Raw genomic sequence first — 17,151 nt, 5'->3', positions numbered from 1 at the left:
AAACTCAAACATTCATTATTTAATTTTGTTTAGTTCCTCAGTTTGTAAACTGAGTCTTGAATGGTAAAACTAAAAATACATCCTGGGGTTGTGTTTAGTTCTCTTTGTACATCATGTTTCTGCATCCATTTCTGTGACTTTATGGCCCCTTCATATTTTTGATTGTCTGTTCTCTTCCCAGGTGTAAATGCAACGGACATGCAAGTGAGTGTGTGAAGAATGAATTTGACAAGTTGGTGTGTAATTGCAAACATAATACTTATGGGGTAGACTGTGAAAAGTGTCTGCCTTTCTTCAACGACCGGCCGTGGAGGAGGGCAACTGCTGAGAGCGCCAGCGAATGCCTGCGTGAGTGCCCCTTGGCCTCAGTCTGTTAAATTATCTTGAGAACTTCCAGAGTGGGGAGAAGGAATGGGTGACTTCCTTCTGTTCCTCCTTGAAAGGAAAACTCTGAAAGGCAGTGCTGCTTCTGTAATTTGAGAGCAAAGAATGGTAAACTACATGCACATCAGAGGAAAATCATAGATGCAGGCAATTGGCTACCAATATAAAGTAGGTTCGTTTGTGTTTCCTTCATGAACACACATATCAGACTGAGAGCAGCATCTCTAAGGTTCAGAACTTCACTTAGATCCAAGTCCTGGGCCAGTATAGCCTACTATAAAACATGGTTTCTCTAGTCTTGTCTTTGGTGCACGCAAAATATTCTCCTACCAATGGTCATTTATGCAAGCAGTCGGGATCACTGATTAACATGTGTTGGGTAGGTCAAGTTCTAAAGTAGGACTGCTATTCAAATGATTATTTTTCAAAATTATTTTTCCTTCGTTTCTTAAAACACATTTCCTTCTTTCTTTCTTTTTTTTTTTTTTTAAGATGTTATTTATTTATTCATAGAGACAGAGAGAGAGAGGCAGAGGGAGAAGCAGGCTCCATGCAGGGAGCCCAATGCGGGACTCCATCCCGGGTCTCCAGGATCACACCCCAGGCTGCAGGCGGCGCCAAACAGCTGCACCACCAGGGCTGCCCCATTTCCTTATTTCTAAAGACCACAATGGGGAGGATTTTCTTACTCCTCCCATGCAGAGGTGGGTGACTTTGGGAAGGAAAGTAGGTCCTAGTAGTTCTAGAAAAGGGTAAAAGAAAAAGATTGAACATCATTTTATCCTTTTGTAATGGCTTGGTTTATTTTGAACAGATAGAGAAAGAAGCCTCAGAAAGGAACCACGAAACTACGCAATCATGCTTTGTCAAGGACTTAAAAATAAGAAACTTTTAAAGCAGCGATAATTTTTTTCTGACCTTATAAATATTGCCTATCATATACTCTTAATAAAGGAATAAGAAGAAGGGGGATCCCTGGGTGGCTCAGCGGTTTAGCGCCTGCCTTCGGCCCAGGGCGTGATCCTGGAGTCCCGGGATTGAGTTCCAACGTCAGGCTCCCTTCATGGAGCCTGCTTCTTCCTCTGCCTGTGTCACTGCCTCTCTCTCTCTCTGTCTCTCATGAATGAATAAATAAAATCTTTAAAAAGAAAAAAAAAAGGAATAAGAAGGATACTCTGAATTCACTGGAATTATTGTTAGAAACCTTGAGAAACAACCATTATCTTGACTCATGACTATTTGTTAGTTGCCTAGAGCAGTTTTTCTTATCTTCCCTTTTCCTCAGCAAATCTCAGATTTAAAGATAAATTGTGCAGCCTCCTCTAGAATTCTTAGGCACTTGCTTGAGCTTCAGTTCCTTTACTGAAGTGTAATAGCTAGTGTTAGAAGCAACATGATAAAAATCTTAACAGAAACACTGAAATACCCCTATGATGTGATATTTAAATAAATGTACACATGTATTTCAAAAGTATTTTGCTAAGTGATAGGGTTATATTTTGAGTCTTTCCGGGAACATTATGAAAAAAACATAACCATGTATTGCCAGTTTACCACCGGGAAATGGACTGAATATAATTTCTAAAGGAGTTTGATGAGGAACTAAATCAATTTGCCTTCTTCCTTGGGTCACTTCAGCTTTTCAAAGAGTGAAGTTTCTGGAGGTTAGAATAGTACTACAATATTGTCAGGATGCTGGGGTTGGAGAAGAGAAAATTAGAGCCTTCTCTCTTACGAAGGAAACAACAGTGTCTGCTTCACCTGTGTAGACAAGGGAACTGTTCTGCTTCATAGTCCCAGAGCACCAAACCATTTAGGGTGGGGATGGGCTGGGTTTGGCTGGGGATGGGATGTGCAGGATTATCTAAGGAGGCTTGAGGGAAGAGAAATAGCCAATGAAGAAGAGAAAGGCAACTCTACGAGTTACTTAACACAACTCTAATATTTGGTGCCAGTAATTCAAGTTTCCAAAATGTTTTCAAGTATAATACTACAAAAGAACAGATTATAAAGAAGGAGGTGAAAAACAGAAAAATATATTCTAACATTTTTTAAAAACAATTTGCTTTATCTGAAATCAAATAAAATTGTGTTTAGTGCTCAAGATACTGCCTATACTTAGTGTAGAATCAATAATTCTAAGAAAATAAACTTACTATAAGTATGGAAAAGAAGTTCTATAACTCCATATACTTGTTCTTAAAATATAGTTGTGTTCTGTAGGGAATATAGCTACTTAACAGAGGACCCAGTTGGCGTTGTGGCTTCCCAGTAGAAGGATGTGTCTGGTGAAGCTAGATTTCCCTTCAGTTCTGCTTCCATCTACAGAAGTGCTAATTTTAACCCATGTGTCTCAGGTTACGCCAGTCTGGCCATGCAAGTAATCTGGCCCTTCGAAAGTTAGTGTCTTACTGTATTTCAATTGTCTGGGACCTGAAAAGTTAAGGTAAATTAAAGCCTGCATATAAAGCCCTCTGTTGTTGGAGTTGGTATTAGAACGAAGGATAAAGATTCAGACAAGTTGCAATTTGACTTGCCTTTTACTTGCATATAAACAATTCCCTGGAGATTCCCAAGTTTGGGAATTCTGGTGTTTTATGATGGCATTGTTTTTGATAAGAACGTTTCTTAGTAAACTGATAACCTGGCTATCTAAAGCCTTTATTGACCTACTGTTTTTGTTTTTAAATGAACGATGCATTAAGTGGGCGTTCTTATTCTACTGCCCATTGTGCCACAGAGATGTGGGAAATCATGGTTTGGTTTTCTTAGTCTTTTGAAATGCCATTCATCAAAGGAAGGTGGATCTGACTCAACTCCTATGTTTTGGCCGACAGCCTGTGACTGTAATGGCCGATCCCAGGAGTGCTACTTTGACCCTGAACTATATCGGTCTACCGGCCATGGTGGCCACTGTACCAACTGCCAGGGTAACACAGATGGTGCCAACTGTGAGAGGTGCCGGGAGAATTTCTTCCGCCTTGCGAGCCATGAAGCCTGCTCTCCATGTCACTGTAGTCCTGTAGGTAAGTCCTCCAGCATCAGCCTGATGGATTGAAAGACAAACAGAAATACTCCTTGTCTCCCCTGAAAAAAAGCTCTGCTTCCTGGGCATCTGCACAGGTGAAGTATGGAAGTGTGTACATTATTGTAACACGTAAACGACTCCAGATCTGCCTGACTCCCCAACCTCCACTCTGTTTAATCAAGTTAAACTTTCCGATGATTTTTCTGGTGTATATAAATAAGTGTGGGGCTGGCCTGAGTAATGGTTTTGTGTAAATAATTAGTAACATGATCCTAGAGACCATATGAACTTTGACTGGAAAAGGTTAACTGCTTTGTGAGTCCTTCCCTGTTAATGATTTTGTTTAGTTTACGATCCGTAAAGGGCTGAACTTTCTCAGTATGTTCGTGTGTGTTCACAGACGTGGAGTGCTCTGAGTTTCTTCTACTCTTTCAAGGATGACCTTTATTTTGTTGTGCCTGGAGATACTTAAATTCTAGACATGGGCCTTATGGAGCCTGTGCTCTGCTCACAGAGAAGTGACTGGTTTTGTGTTCAGTTAGTTTATCATTGGGTGCAGAGTGATCTGTTTTTCAACATTGATGAGTAGGGTGTGTTTCCGGAAAGTTAAAATGTTATGGCTCAAAGGAATATGATTTTGAGACAATTAGGATTGAAAATTTGGTCTTTATTCTCTCTGAAACCATCTAGAGATTACATATTAGGTTTCAAGTATTGTTTTTAGTTACCTATTTTTTTTCTTTGACATACTAATTTTACTTACATTTCTGGTTGCTGACAAGCTCTTTAAATTTTAGGCTCTCTCAGCACACAGTGTGATAGCTACGGCAGGTGTAGCTGTAAGCCAGGAGTGATGGGTGAGAAGTGTGACCGTTGCCAGCCTGGATACCATTCTCTCACTGAGGCAGGATGCAGGTAAGACTTCTCAAAACTGGAAAAGGAGGGGAGGATCTAAATGTAGTCGATCCAGAGTAAGAGATCTTGTGGCTTGTCTGCAGCAGTATAAACATTTTTCCCCATAGTAATTTTCAAGAACTTCTAGCTGTAAGGTTGATCCAGGATTGGTTTGTAGCAGAGATGAAGCAGGGTTTTTAGTATCAAAAAGGTCTGTGTGATAGGTCTCCTTGACTGAACCAAATCCAAATGTGAAACTGACTTTAGGACTCTTTTTGCTTTTTTATGTATTTCTTTTTTAAAAAAAATGTATTAACATGTAAAACAAAAGGTAGACTTTAAGAGTGGAATTCCTTTCTCATTTCTCTTCTCTGTTTTATTCCTTTTTCCATCTAATAGGCCATGCTCTTGTAATCCTGCTGGCAGCATAGATGAATGTAATGTTGAAACAGGAAGATGTGTTTGCAAAGACAATGTTGAAGGCTTCAATTGTGAGAGGTAGCTCATTCTTTCTCTAGCTGTGTTGTGTTTCTTCTGGTCTCATATTTCAAGTCCAAAAAATTCCTGATTATATCTTTATGTTTTTCAGATGCAAACCTGGATTTTTTAATCTGGAATCATCTAATCCTAGGGGTTGCACACCCTGCTTCTGCTTTGGGCATTCTTCTGTCTGTACAAATGCTGTCGGCTACAGTGTTTATTCGATAACCTCTACCTTTCAGATCGGTAATTTGGATGTTCCCTTTCTGTCTCCCAGAATTATGAAACGAGACTTAACGGTATTTTTTTAAAAATCAGTAAATTTTGAGGATTTTTTGATGGTGGCAACATTTTGTTTTTTTTTAATGTATGTGATTTTTTTTGTTTGGCTCTTTGTTTGACTTTTTCATTTAATGAAAACATATGGCTTTAGAATTCACTTTAGTATAAATTTATGGAAAATCACAATACAGCCTGAGAGGTATAACATGTATAGGCACTGTCATAAGATCCATGTATTCAAAAATGTTTACTGGTTACTTTCTATATATTTTTGTGGTCTATAGAGGTCCTGCACTCAGGATGTTTAGAGTGTGATGGCACTTGTGTTTTCATCCTGTGCTTGCAGATGAAGATGGGTGGCGTGTGGAACAAAGGGACGGCTCCGAAGCATCACTGGAGTGGTCCTCTGAGAGGCAGGATATTGCCGTCATCTCAGATAGCTACTTTCCTAGATACTTCATTGCTCCTGGTAAGTAAGGCTAAGAGGCAGTCTGGTGTGATGTGTGCTCCTCTGTAGTCTCATTCTCACATTCTTGCACACCACTCTGTCTACTTTCCAGCAAAGTTCTTGGGCAAGCAGGTGTGGAGTTATGGTCAGAACCTCTCCTTCTCCTTTCGAGTGGACAGGCGAGATACTCGGCTCTCTGCAGAAGACCTGGTGCTGGAGGGAGCTGGCCTGAGAGTGTCTGTGCCCCTGATTGCTCAGGGCAATTCCTATCCAAGTGAGACCACTGTGAAATATGTCTTCAGGTAAGACAGTCGTCTTTGTAAAATCTTTCTTGACCAGAATTATAAAAGTGGTTTCTTTACCTAAGCTTATCAAGCCTCAAGCTGTCTGTTGAAGAAGGTGATTTTATAAAGGTGCCTTTGGAGAAGGAAGCCTTCAAGCCTTCTCTTTATTTACCTGTACCCTTTCCAGTTGTACTGTCCAACCAACAGACCTGTTTCTGACTTGGTTAGATTGTCAGAGCATTGCATTGTTAGTGGATAAATGTGTAAGAAGTGCTTTCTCGGCACCCAGGATTGCCCTTACAGAGGTTAATGTGGCCCTTTCTTTCTAGGCTCCATGAAGCAACAGATTACCCTTGGAGGCCTCCTCTTAGCCCTTTTGAATTTCAGAAGCTCCTAAACAATTTGACCTCAATCAAAATCCGTGGGACCTATAGTGAGAGAAGTAAGTTATGATATAATTTAAGAGCATTCTTAAGATGATTAGGTAAAAGGATCCATAATAATGCAAAAGTTTATCTGTAAAGTCCCAATACTATAGCATTGATCCTAAAGAAGTGGTATAAATTATTTCATTATATGTGAATTATGTATAAAAAGAATGCATTTGTTTAAACACTTTCAAGGACTTGGAGAAAATTTGCTAAAATTAATAAATGGCATTGTTTCATAATGAATAAGCTTGATGAGGTACTTTATATCTAAATATAAGAATCTTACTGTAATTCTATTGGCTCACATGCTTAACCTTTATTTCTTTTTATTTATTGCTAGGTAATTATCAAGCCCTTTAAACTATTGGCTAAATATGAAAAATTACAAATTCCTGAGTGAAGGTTCATTATATTGTTAGATAAACAAAGCTGTTTTAAGTATGCCTTTAAAATTTTTTTCCTATAATTTTTTTTTCTTAATGAGGACCTTTTTCTGTAGAAAGCTAAAGCTGTTTGGATGGAGTCAGAGTGGTGGTGTGGCATTGTAAGTGGTATCAGCAGCTTGCATGTGTTGGTTTTTAAGAGGCCTTCATGAATATCCAGATGAAAATATCATTTAAGTCGTTAGAAATAATGGTATGGGGTTTAGGAATAATTTAGGACTGGAGATCGAAAGGTTGACCACCTATGGGTAATAATTTTTAAACTTGGAAATAAGACAAAAAATACAGAAAGAGAACAAGTGCAACCCCAGAAACATTGTTACGTAAGGACCATGTGTTGGGACTCAAGGGAGAAAAAGAATTTTAAGGAGGAGAAACAATTAGCGGGTTTATAAAGATGGTGCATTGGATTTTGAAACAGGTAAGTAAGGAATCATTGGTGAAACCAGGGGCGCTTGAGTGGCTCAGTCCATTAAGTGTCTGCCTTCAGCTCGGGTCATAATCCGAGGGTCCTAGGATGGAGCTGTGTGTTGTGCTCCCTGCTCAGTGGGGAGTCTAGTCTGCTTCTCCCTCTCCCTCTGGCCCTCTCCCCTGCTTGTGATTTTGCTTGTTCTCTCTCTCAAATGAATAAATTAAAAAATCTTTTTAAAAAAGTGTTGAAACTGAAATTATTTGCAGTGCTTTGATAAGTAATTTGAAGGAAAAGAAGTAAAACTTACTCTTTTAAGAAGTTTGTAAGGGAAGGAAAAGAGATGGATTATAATTCAAGAATATACATAAGATTAGAGGAAGAGTACTTTTGGGGATGGGAGACTTAAGAATGGTTAGAACTGGAAGCATATTAGCCAACGGGTAGATCTCATGATCTAACTGTTGACAAAATCCATAAATATATCAAAAGTAACTATGTTCAAAGCAATCATAGAAGAGATGTCCTTCACCCTGAGGTTGTCAATCTCTAAGAATTTTATAAAAGGCAGGTTGACATTTCATAACATAGGAAAACATGATGATATAATTAAGGACTGACACTTGATGGAATATTCCTGCTGGGCGATTAAGTGCCCTGTTGCATTGGATGATCCATTGGTCTAAGCCAGTATATGGTTTCCTGTTTCTATTTTCTTCTGAAAGCGGGAAAGCTTTGTGATATATAACTTACTGGCTTTGGAATAATTGCCTATTTGCCAAAGTAGCCCTGAATATTAAAATTGGTTACCAATTTTTCCTATTTTATGCAGGGCAAAAAAAGTATAGTTGAGTAGTGCTTGTTGGCAGGTACTTTTGTTGCTTTCTTATCCCTGAACTCTGTAGTCAAGACCTGCTTTTGTGGCAAAAGAACAAAAACACTGCTTAATGGCTATAGCCCTAAACTCTTCTTGTCCCTTACACTCTTGCTCTGATCTCTTCTTGCCCCAGATTATTGCACAGTGCTTCTCCTTTCTCACATTGGTGATTGAGACAACTGTAAAATCCAACAGATCTGGTTGTGTGTGTGTGTTTAAAAACATGTTTGCCTCTCTGCCCTACCAGATACTTAGCACCAGGACTGCTGTGAACACTGTTTTCTAATTATCTCCTCTAATAGATAAGTTAAACTAATAGCTGAATATCTCTGGGATTTTGTGTCTGATTACTCTTTAGCTTTATTAACGTTTTGTAGGCTTTTGGAAAACAGAAGCCAGTTCAGTGATTCTCTTATCCACACCATTCACAGGTGCTGGATATTTGGATGATGTCACCCTAACAAGCGCTCGCACTGGGCCCGGGGTGCCTGCCACCTGGGTGGAGTCCTGCACCTGTCCGGTGGGATATGGAGGGCAGTTTTGTGAGATGTGCCTCTCAGGTTACAGAAGAGAAACTCCGAGTCTCGGGCCATACAGTCCATGCGTGCTTTGTACCTGCAATGGACACAGTGAGACCTGTGACCCTGAGACAGGTGAGATGATGATCTTTGGTGGCTACAAGACCTAAATCTTCTTCAGTGGATGGGCAGGAAAGTGCTCCTAGTCTTACTTGCTTACTCACTTGCCTTTTCTCTCATACCCACTCTCCCAATAGGTGTTTGTGACTGCAGAGACAATACAGCTGGCCCCCACTGTGAGAAGTGCAGTGATGGGTACTATGGAGATTCAACCACGGGCTCCTCCTCCGATTGTCAGCCCTGTCCATGTCCTGGGGGCTCCAGTTGTGCCGTAGTCCCTAAGACCCAGGAAGTGGTGTGCACCAACTGTCCTACTGGCACCACCGGTAAGTCCATTCTTCCCATCTGCTCTCGGTGTTCCAACCTACAAAAATAACTTGGCAAGCAGAATTTTGAGGGTTTGCAGACTTCAGCTGGTTGTTTGGCTCAGTGATGACAGTTTTCTGAGCAGGTGAAATTTTGCATGAAAGAGATTTATTATAGATTCATAGAATACATATTGGATACAAGTAATAGCTAACATATTTATGGCCACATACTTTTCTGAGCACTTTACACATTGTACCTCATTAATCCACCCAACCCCATAAGGTAGCTTCTGCTATTATCCCCATGTTACAGCTAAGAACACTGAGGCACAGAGACATGAAAGTTACATGTCCAAGCTGTACGGCTGGTCATTGGAGGAGCTCATGGCCACTACTGTATACTCTCCCACCTAAGATGAGAACCAACATTTGATTTTTAGTCTGTGGGGCTATCCTGGGATTCTTGATATAAAGTGGCAATTTTTACATTCTTTAAATTCTTTCTGTTCTTTCTTTAAATAGTCTTTTCAGTGCATCGGAGCTCAGTGCATTTAGTTGGGAAAAAATATTTTTATAGTTTTGGATAGACGTCTGTTCCCATTCTCTGAGTTTCTTTCTTTCTTTTTTTAAAAAAATTTATTTATTCACGAGAGAGAGAGACAGAGACAGGCAGAGGGAGAAGCAGGCTCCATGCAGGGAGCCCAACGTGGGACTCGATCCCTGGTCTCCAGGATCACACCCTTGGCTAAAGGCGGTGCTAAGCCGCTGAGCCACCCGGGCTGCCAGAGTTTCTTTCTTTTTGATAAGAATGTAAAAGTAGATCTTTCCCAGCTACCTAAGGAACTGTCGTGCTGACCAAGGAGACCAAGGCTCATTAACGACCATTCCTCTTTTTCCATTGACTTTAGCCTCCATGCAATGGTGAGGTATTGGCAAGGCTTCTCATACAACCATTGACTCCATTACAGACTTTTTGTTCAGAAGAGACTGCTCCAGAGCCTGGAAATAAGTAAAAAAAAAAACAAAACATACACAAAAAAACCACTGAGCTAATTATTTGCCTCTCTTGTACATCAGCAAGACACTTTTTAATCCTTGGGAACATTGAAACACCCCACCTTCCTTTTCCTACTCCAGTGACCCCCACACTGAGCACAAGGGCATTGCAACACAGAACGATTCAATCATTTGCTTAAGGTAGTTGAGAAAATAAGTAGAAACTAGCATAGACTTTCAGATTTTTTACTCTTTTCTGTTTGTGTGTTTTTTAAAACAATGGCCTGATAGGGGCTCACAGATGGATTTCTCTGACCTCATTCCCTTCCACCTACTATTGCTGTCACTCTCTCTGCTCCGTCCATCCTGGGCTTATAATCCATCAAATGAGCCAGACTCTATGGCCTATTATACACAGTTTTCTTTTTTTTTAGACTGCCTTAGCCCAAGACTCAAACCTCACTTTTCTTGGCCAACTCCGATCTTTTTCATGGAGTTGGGTTGAAACATCACTTCCCCAGGAAGGCTTTCCTCAGTAAACCCTCCCTGCACCACTACCTCAGGATTTTAGGACCCTTTACTCTACTGCCATAGCATAGAGCAAGCATCCCATTTGCAGAATCTACTCTTATATGTACTTAATACGGTGTTTTGGTGAGAGAGCCCTTTGCTTACTCTGTTGTTCCATTGGGTAGACTACAAACATAAACAAATTAAGCACTGTGGAGGTGTTCTCATAGCTATGCTGAATGATACCTATGGTGAGTTGAGACCACTTGGCATATGTAATAGAGTGTAATATAGGAGATCTTGCAAAATGGTATAAATTTATTAGTCTGTCACCAGGCGTCTCTCACACAAGACTTGTGAGATAGATTTGTTCGTTATCACCTGGCTTGAAGGGAATGAGCTATAGCACTTCCTGAGGCTATTAATTAGGGTCTAGAGGTCTACGTGAAAAACAGCATAGACTCTGAAAGATAATGCCCTCACTTGTTAGTCCTATATCCTTCTTTACTTTTTTCATAGCACTTTTTAGCCACTTGATAGTTTTCTGTTTATTCATTTGTTTATTGTCTATATTCCCCATCCTTCACCGCTGTTAAGCTCTGTGGCAGCAGGCATTTGTCTGTCTTAATGACTTTTGTATTCCTACACCCAGTATAACACTTGACATGTGTTTGTTGAATGAATGCAAATATTTTTTGGATAACGAATAGAGATTGCAGATATGGGGTAAGATGTTCTCATTTAGAAGACTGCTGAAGAACAGGAATAACTCGATAGTCCCTGAGATCTTCACACATGGTGTGCTTTCACGTTTGATCTTTAAAATGATCTCTTGAGGTAAATTAATCAGAATAGTATTCTTTTTTCATCACATCTATTTGAGTGCCTGACTTTGGTTCTGCAAAGATGAATAGGGATGGTCCCTGCTCTTCAGGGGCTACAAGTATGGGAGAAACACAGGTACTTTTAAGATAGTATTGCTAATTCAGGTAAAGGAATGCACCTAAGAGGGCTAGGAGAGGAGGAACAAAACCTTGCCTGGGGTGGGGAGAGGATGATAAGGAAAGCCAAGGCAAAAGAAAAGTCCATAACTTGCCCAAAGTCACATAAGTAGTATATCCAGGACTTGAACTGACATCCTGGACTCTAACACAAAAGGATAGGTTAGCCATTGTTGCCAGAAGATATTTTGGCGTGAAAGCTTTCCACGGGCTACCATGCAGCTCTGTTTTAGGTTTCCTACCAGATTTTTAAAATTGTTTTATTCAAAACAGATTTTAAGGCATTTTGAATATAGATCATATCTAGAATGGCCAAATGATCTGATGAAAAAGCAAAACTGACATGCTGTCCTAATCCTGGTCTGGGGAGGGATCTCAAATGAACATCCGTTTTCATCAGAGATGAGAAGGGCCTGTCGTGTCCTGTCTCTTCCCCTCCTGGCCTGCCCCCAGCCCCAGATCCTGTTCACCTCATCAGCAGTCTCCATTTGCCAAATGCAAGGATCAGTTTTCAGTCCTCCTCTGACCCCGTCTCTCAGCAACTGGGGACGCTGATGACTGCTCACCCACCCCAGACATTTCTTCTCCCACCTTTGGGGACACTGCCGTCTCTTGGGTTTCCTTCCTTCCTTCTTCACTTGAGGCTCCTTTCATCACTTCTGATTCTCAGCCTAAGGCTTCCATGTCAACTTTATATGTATTCTTCCCTCAGGTAAACAAACCTCATCTTCTGCCTTCAAAAACCTTTCAATGCCTGCTGAAAAATCTGTGACTTTGGCCCCAACTATGCTGTCTCCTGAGTGCTGGCTATAGACTTGCCATCTCTGCTTGGCTGGTGGGCTGGAAGCCTTGCTATATGCTTGGCATATAGTAGATGCCCCCCATATCCATTCTTTATTTTTCTCCACCATGCCGAGACCTGTATGCACTACTCCAGATGGGCCCTCCGCTTGTGTTCAGGCAGCAGGAAGCACATATAGGAAGTCACAGAGAGGGAGGAGGGTGGGGACAGAGTATTTAGTCCACAGCCCCCTCTGGCGGGGCGGGGGCGGGGGGTGTCCTTGTGCCTTGGTGACCTTAACCAAGGTTCTCCAAACAGCCCTTTCTAACGTAAGCTTCTTGCTAACTGCTCCCTGCAGCCACCCCGTGAGGCCCAGGCAATAGAGCCCTGCAGTCACTACCACTTGTGACACGCTGTCCTTTGGAATTCCTGACACCCTGCCCATACTTGTATAGAGAGGACCTTTATTAAACTCTCTTTGGGTCTTGCTAATTTGAATGTGTCTATTATTTTCTGCCTATGCTCTTGAGTCAGATGGCTAAAGGCATCTCTAAGCAAATCCAAGCTAAATCTTTGATTTCTTCTCTTACTCTCCACCCTGAATCTTGTCCTTCCCCAGTCTTGTTCATCTCAGTGAAATTACTACCATTCATCTATTTGCTCAGGCTAAAATCTTAGGCTTGTCCTTGATTCTTCATTCTTTCATTTCCTGGGATCAGTCACTCAGTATGTGTGATTGACTCTCACTTCTGACTGCTTTTCGCTGCCTCCGCTGCCACCACCCAGGTCCGTACCACTGCAGTCTCTCGCCTAGAATAGCCTCCTCATTGGTCTCCCTGCAATCCTACCTCACTGGGCAGCCAGGATAATCCTTTTAAAATGTAAATTGGGCACCTGGGTGGCTCAGTCGGTTAAGCATCTGACTTTGGCTCAGGTCATGATTTTGGGGTCCTGGAATTGAGCCCCACATGGGGCTGCATGCTCAGTGGGAAGTCTGTTTCTCCCTCTCTTCTCCGCCCCCCTCCCCCTGCTCATACATGCTCTTTCTTTCAAGTAAATAACTAAAATCTTTTTAAAAAATGTAAATCAGGTTATATCACTTAAAACCCTCTAATACCACCTCATTGTGCTTGAATTTAAACCATATTTTTTTATTGTGACCTGCATGATCGACTCTTACTACTTCCATAAGCTCATAGTGTTTTTCTGGAACGTTCTTCCCTTGGATATTATCATGGCTGTTTTTTTTTTTTTCATGTCTTTCCATGTTATTCCAAATATCTACTCCTTACAGAGCTTTCTCTAACCACCGTCTGATGTAACTACCACTCTGTCACATTACCCTGTTTTTAAAATTCTTTATGCTTATCCCTATCTGAAATAATCCTTTTTATTTATATGTCTGTGGACTGGCCTCCCCCAACCACAGTGTAAACTTCATGAGAGGAGAGATCTTGTCCACCTTGTTCACTACATCATCTTGATAACCTAGAATAGTGCCTGTATATAGTATAGATGCTCAGCTAATATTCATTAAATGAGTACATGAGCAAACTTTTGTTTCTCTAGAAAGCTTAGGCTAATTCAGTCCTTGTCTGCTACAAAGATATCAAGAACCCAACTTGGGCTAATAGTGATGGGAAAGTGGAAAAGGGAAGAGGAGGAACAGTGAGCTTAGTATGGTGGCAAGAGTTCTGGATCCTAGATGTTGGATTGTGGGCAAGTTACTTAACCTCTCTGTTCCCTTACCTATAATGGAAGCTGGTGGCAAATGACAATCTCCGAGTTCTTTTCTAAAATACTCTGATTCTGTACTAGTTGAAATAGTTCAAACAAGGATTAGCACATACCTTTTATTTTTGTGAAGAAGATTGTCCTGCTTACTCTGTTGTATAGGAAACTTACGGCATTGAGTGGCCCTTCATCTTTTTTAATATCATGAACCAATATAAACATATGAACGTGGAGAGGTTAATAAACCCTGAGTCTGACTCATTTACAAAGCACTTTTAATGCATGATTTCAGTTAATCCTCAGGACAATTGAAGTGAATGAAGTAGGCAAAACAGGTGCTATCTCTCTAATAACAAAATGGAGATGTGCCCAGAGTCACTCGGCTGATCTAGCACAGTGCCAGGACTGCAGCCCAGGTCCTCTGCTCTCCTGGGCTGGTGCCCTGTCTGCTGTGGCGTACTGCCTCACTTCTGATGGTTCACCTAGGCTCTTTGTAACCAGACCATTTGTGTCCAGTGGCACCAGGAATGTCTGAAGCCTCTCTTTTCTAACATCAGATTGTTTCATGACCAGGTAAAAGGTGTGAGCTCTGTGATGATGGCTACTTTGGAGACCCCCTGGGTAGAAATGGCCCTGTGAGGCTTTGCCGCCTCTGCCAATGCAATGACAACATCGATCCCAATGCAGTTGGAAATTGCAATCGCTTGACAGGAGAATGCCTGAAATGCATCTATAACACTGCTGGCTTCTACTGTGACCGATGCAAAGACGGATTTTTTGGAAATCCCCTGGCTCCCAATCCAGCAGACAAATGCAGAGGTGATGTAGCCGTCGGCCAGGTTCTGTCACAGTCATACTAATTTATCCCGAGAATAAATTGTGTGGACTCTTTAAATACTTACAGTTGTTTGGTCTGTTCAAAATAAAAAACTAATAAATTTTAAATTTTTATTTAAATAGTAAAATAAAGAGAAACATTAAAGAGAAAAAGGTGAAATTGATTTTAATTTATAGTTTATTTAACCTAATCGATCTACCATATTATTCATTCCAATGAGTAATCAATAAAAAATGATTGAGATCTGTGCTCTGTTTTTTCCATATCAAGTCTTCAAAATCCAGTGTGTCTTTCACATTTGCTGCATATGAGACCAGCCACATTGCAAGTGCTCAGTAGCCACAGGAGACTAGTGGTTACTGTACCGGTCAACTTCATCCAAAGAATCTGTATTGTTTATATGTTAGTATTTCTCTTAGGTGATTTGCATCTTTTTCTGTCTCTATCTTCCCACCTTAGCTTGCGCTTGCAATCCCTATGGAACCGTAAAGCAGCAGAGCAGCTGTAACCCCGTGACAGGGCAGTGCGAATGTCTGCCCCACGTGACCGGCCGGGACTGTGGAGCCTGTGACCCTGGATTCTACAACCTGCAGAGTGGGCAGGGCTGTGAGAGGTAAGGCACCAGGTGCCTTTGCTGGAAGTAGTCTTCACTCTTTTTATTGTGAGAGGTGGATTTTTATGAGTTATCTATAATAGTAGTCTTGATTTTGTTCAGGAATTATTTGAGTGTCTAATTCAGGCAAGGTACCCTTAGAGGCAGTACTGGACAGTGGTAATGAAGCTAATGGGAGAAAGAGTGAAACGAAGCTGCTCTGGTTGTGTCAGTCACCTGAGTACATTTAAAACACTACAAATTATGAGGTGCTTTCTGAGATGCTTAGAGTCAGATCCTCTAGGGCTTGTAGCCTGGAATTTCTATGTTCAACACTTCTGGTCAGCACCTAGGTGATGTCAGGTTGGAGAGCCCCTTTGTAGTGGTTTTAGGAGTGGAATAACTGTTTGTGGGTTAGGTTAGAAAAAGAGGTTCTGAGTAGAACTCATGGAAATTACTTGAACCTCAGGTGCTTAAAAACCCTTAACATTTTGTATTAATAGCCTTTTAGATTCTGTTTTCCAATACAAATTACATCAGTTCTGTGCTGAAAGGGGGTGAAGGTTTGCTTAGAGTCTGTTTTTCTGACTAGAGAAATGTCACATCTTCATTTTCAGGTGCGACTGCCATGCATTGGGTTCCACCAATGGGCAGTGTGACATCCGCACTGGCCAGTGTGAGTGCCAGCCTGGCATCACCGGTCAGCACTGTGAGCACTGTGAGGTCAACCACTTTGGATTTGGACCTGAAGGCTGCAAACGTAAGGAGCTGGGAGCATAGAACTCTAAGTCTTTCCTAATCCCAGTTAGAACCACAGTCTCTCACCAGCTCAATCTGGCCCCATGGCTTACAGTCAAGGCTGCTGACCTAGTCATCACAGATGCTCAACTCAATGAAATTATCCTTTTCTAAAACTGGGGATTGAGAGCTTCTCTAGTTCCTTTACAGCCGCCTTATTTACATCTTCTCATATAGTGTTTCTGATTCTTTTCCAGTCTTTTGTCTTTCTGAGGAAAATCTCCCTTTGATTACTGGGTTTTCCCACTGTACTTAATGAAACATTTCTGTTGATCACCTCCTTAGAGCAGATAATGCAACAGTGAGAGAGACTGCTCACAACTTACTTGTTGGTTGACTTACTTGCTTCCCACCCTTGGGGCCCTTTTGGTACGGTTACATCTAAACATCTGCTTCTCCTTGGCATAAACACTTGCCTGGAATTAGGCCTCAGAACAGTTTGGTGTTTTGCTTTTTGAATTCCTTCATTTCTCCTGTGGAATGTAGCATAAATCATTGACCCAGTTCAGAGAACAAAGCGAGTCAACAAACTATAAAATAATGCAAAATAAGTATTCTCATTTGGGTTTTCTAGTTCCTTAGTGAGAGAAATATTAAACAGAGAGGTGAAGGTAGAGAATTCTTAATGTGCATAAAAGGACACTGATTAGTGTCATGGACTAATTTCTATAATTACTAAGTATCACATGATATGTCCCCTCCAAGGGATGCACATTTTACTTTAAAACTCACTTTTGCTTTAAAAATCTTTATTTTCCAAAAAAAAAAAAAAATCTTTATTTTCCCTACTGAGCAAACTTAACCAAGTTCTCATAATTTGGCCTATTTTTTTAAAAAAAATCTACTTATAATAATAGTACAGTCAGTTTATTGATATCAATCTGAGTTCAAAGAAAACGCATTCTTCCTTCCTTTGTCTATCACAGACTCTTTTTACTTTATTCTGCAGCCTGTGACTGTCATCCTGAGGGATCTGTTTCACTCCAGTGCAAAGA

At 40.9% G+C, this 17,151-nt stretch overlaps 1 protein-coding gene across 1 annotated transcript in view; it reads left to right on the top strand.

Moving 5' to 3' along the window:
• LAMC1 (laminin subunit gamma 1) overlaps positions 1-17,151 on the top strand; it is a 123,203-nt gene that overhangs the window by 84,134 nt on the left and 21,918 nt on the right. Inside the window, exons 4-17 of the mRNA XM_041755724.1 lie at positions 182-348; positions 3,222-3,410; positions 4,210-4,327; positions 4,706-4,804; positions 4,896-5,032; positions 5,415-5,537; positions 5,629-5,818; positions 6,130-6,242; positions 8,392-8,613; positions 8,736-8,924; positions 14,502-14,747; positions 15,226-15,379; positions 15,976-16,118; positions 17,106-17,151. The exon at positions 17,106-17,151 is cut by the window's right edge and continues 133 nt beyond it. Of these exons, the coding sequence (XP_041611658.1) occupies positions 182-348; positions 3,222-3,410; positions 4,210-4,327; positions 4,706-4,804; positions 4,896-5,032; positions 5,415-5,537; positions 5,629-5,818; positions 6,130-6,242; positions 8,392-8,613; positions 8,736-8,924; positions 14,502-14,747; positions 15,226-15,379; positions 15,976-16,118; positions 17,106-17,151 (2,136 nt within the window). The remainder of the gene's footprint in view (positions 1-181; positions 349-3,221; positions 3,411-4,209; positions 4,328-4,705; positions 4,805-4,895; positions 5,033-5,414; positions 5,538-5,628; positions 5,819-6,129; positions 6,243-8,391; positions 8,614-8,735; positions 8,925-14,501; positions 14,748-15,225; positions 15,380-15,975; positions 16,119-17,105) is intronic.

Source organism: Vulpes lagopus, chromosome 1 (assembly GCF_018345385.1).
Source record: "Vulpes lagopus strain Blue_001 chromosome 1, ASM1834538v1, whole genome shotgun sequence".
In the NCBI taxonomy this organism is placed as follows: domain Eukaryota; kingdom Metazoa; phylum Chordata; class Mammalia; order Carnivora; family Canidae; genus Vulpes; species Vulpes lagopus.
Note: the sequence above shows the minus strand (reverse complement) of the source record. Positions and strands in the feature narration are given on the sequence as shown.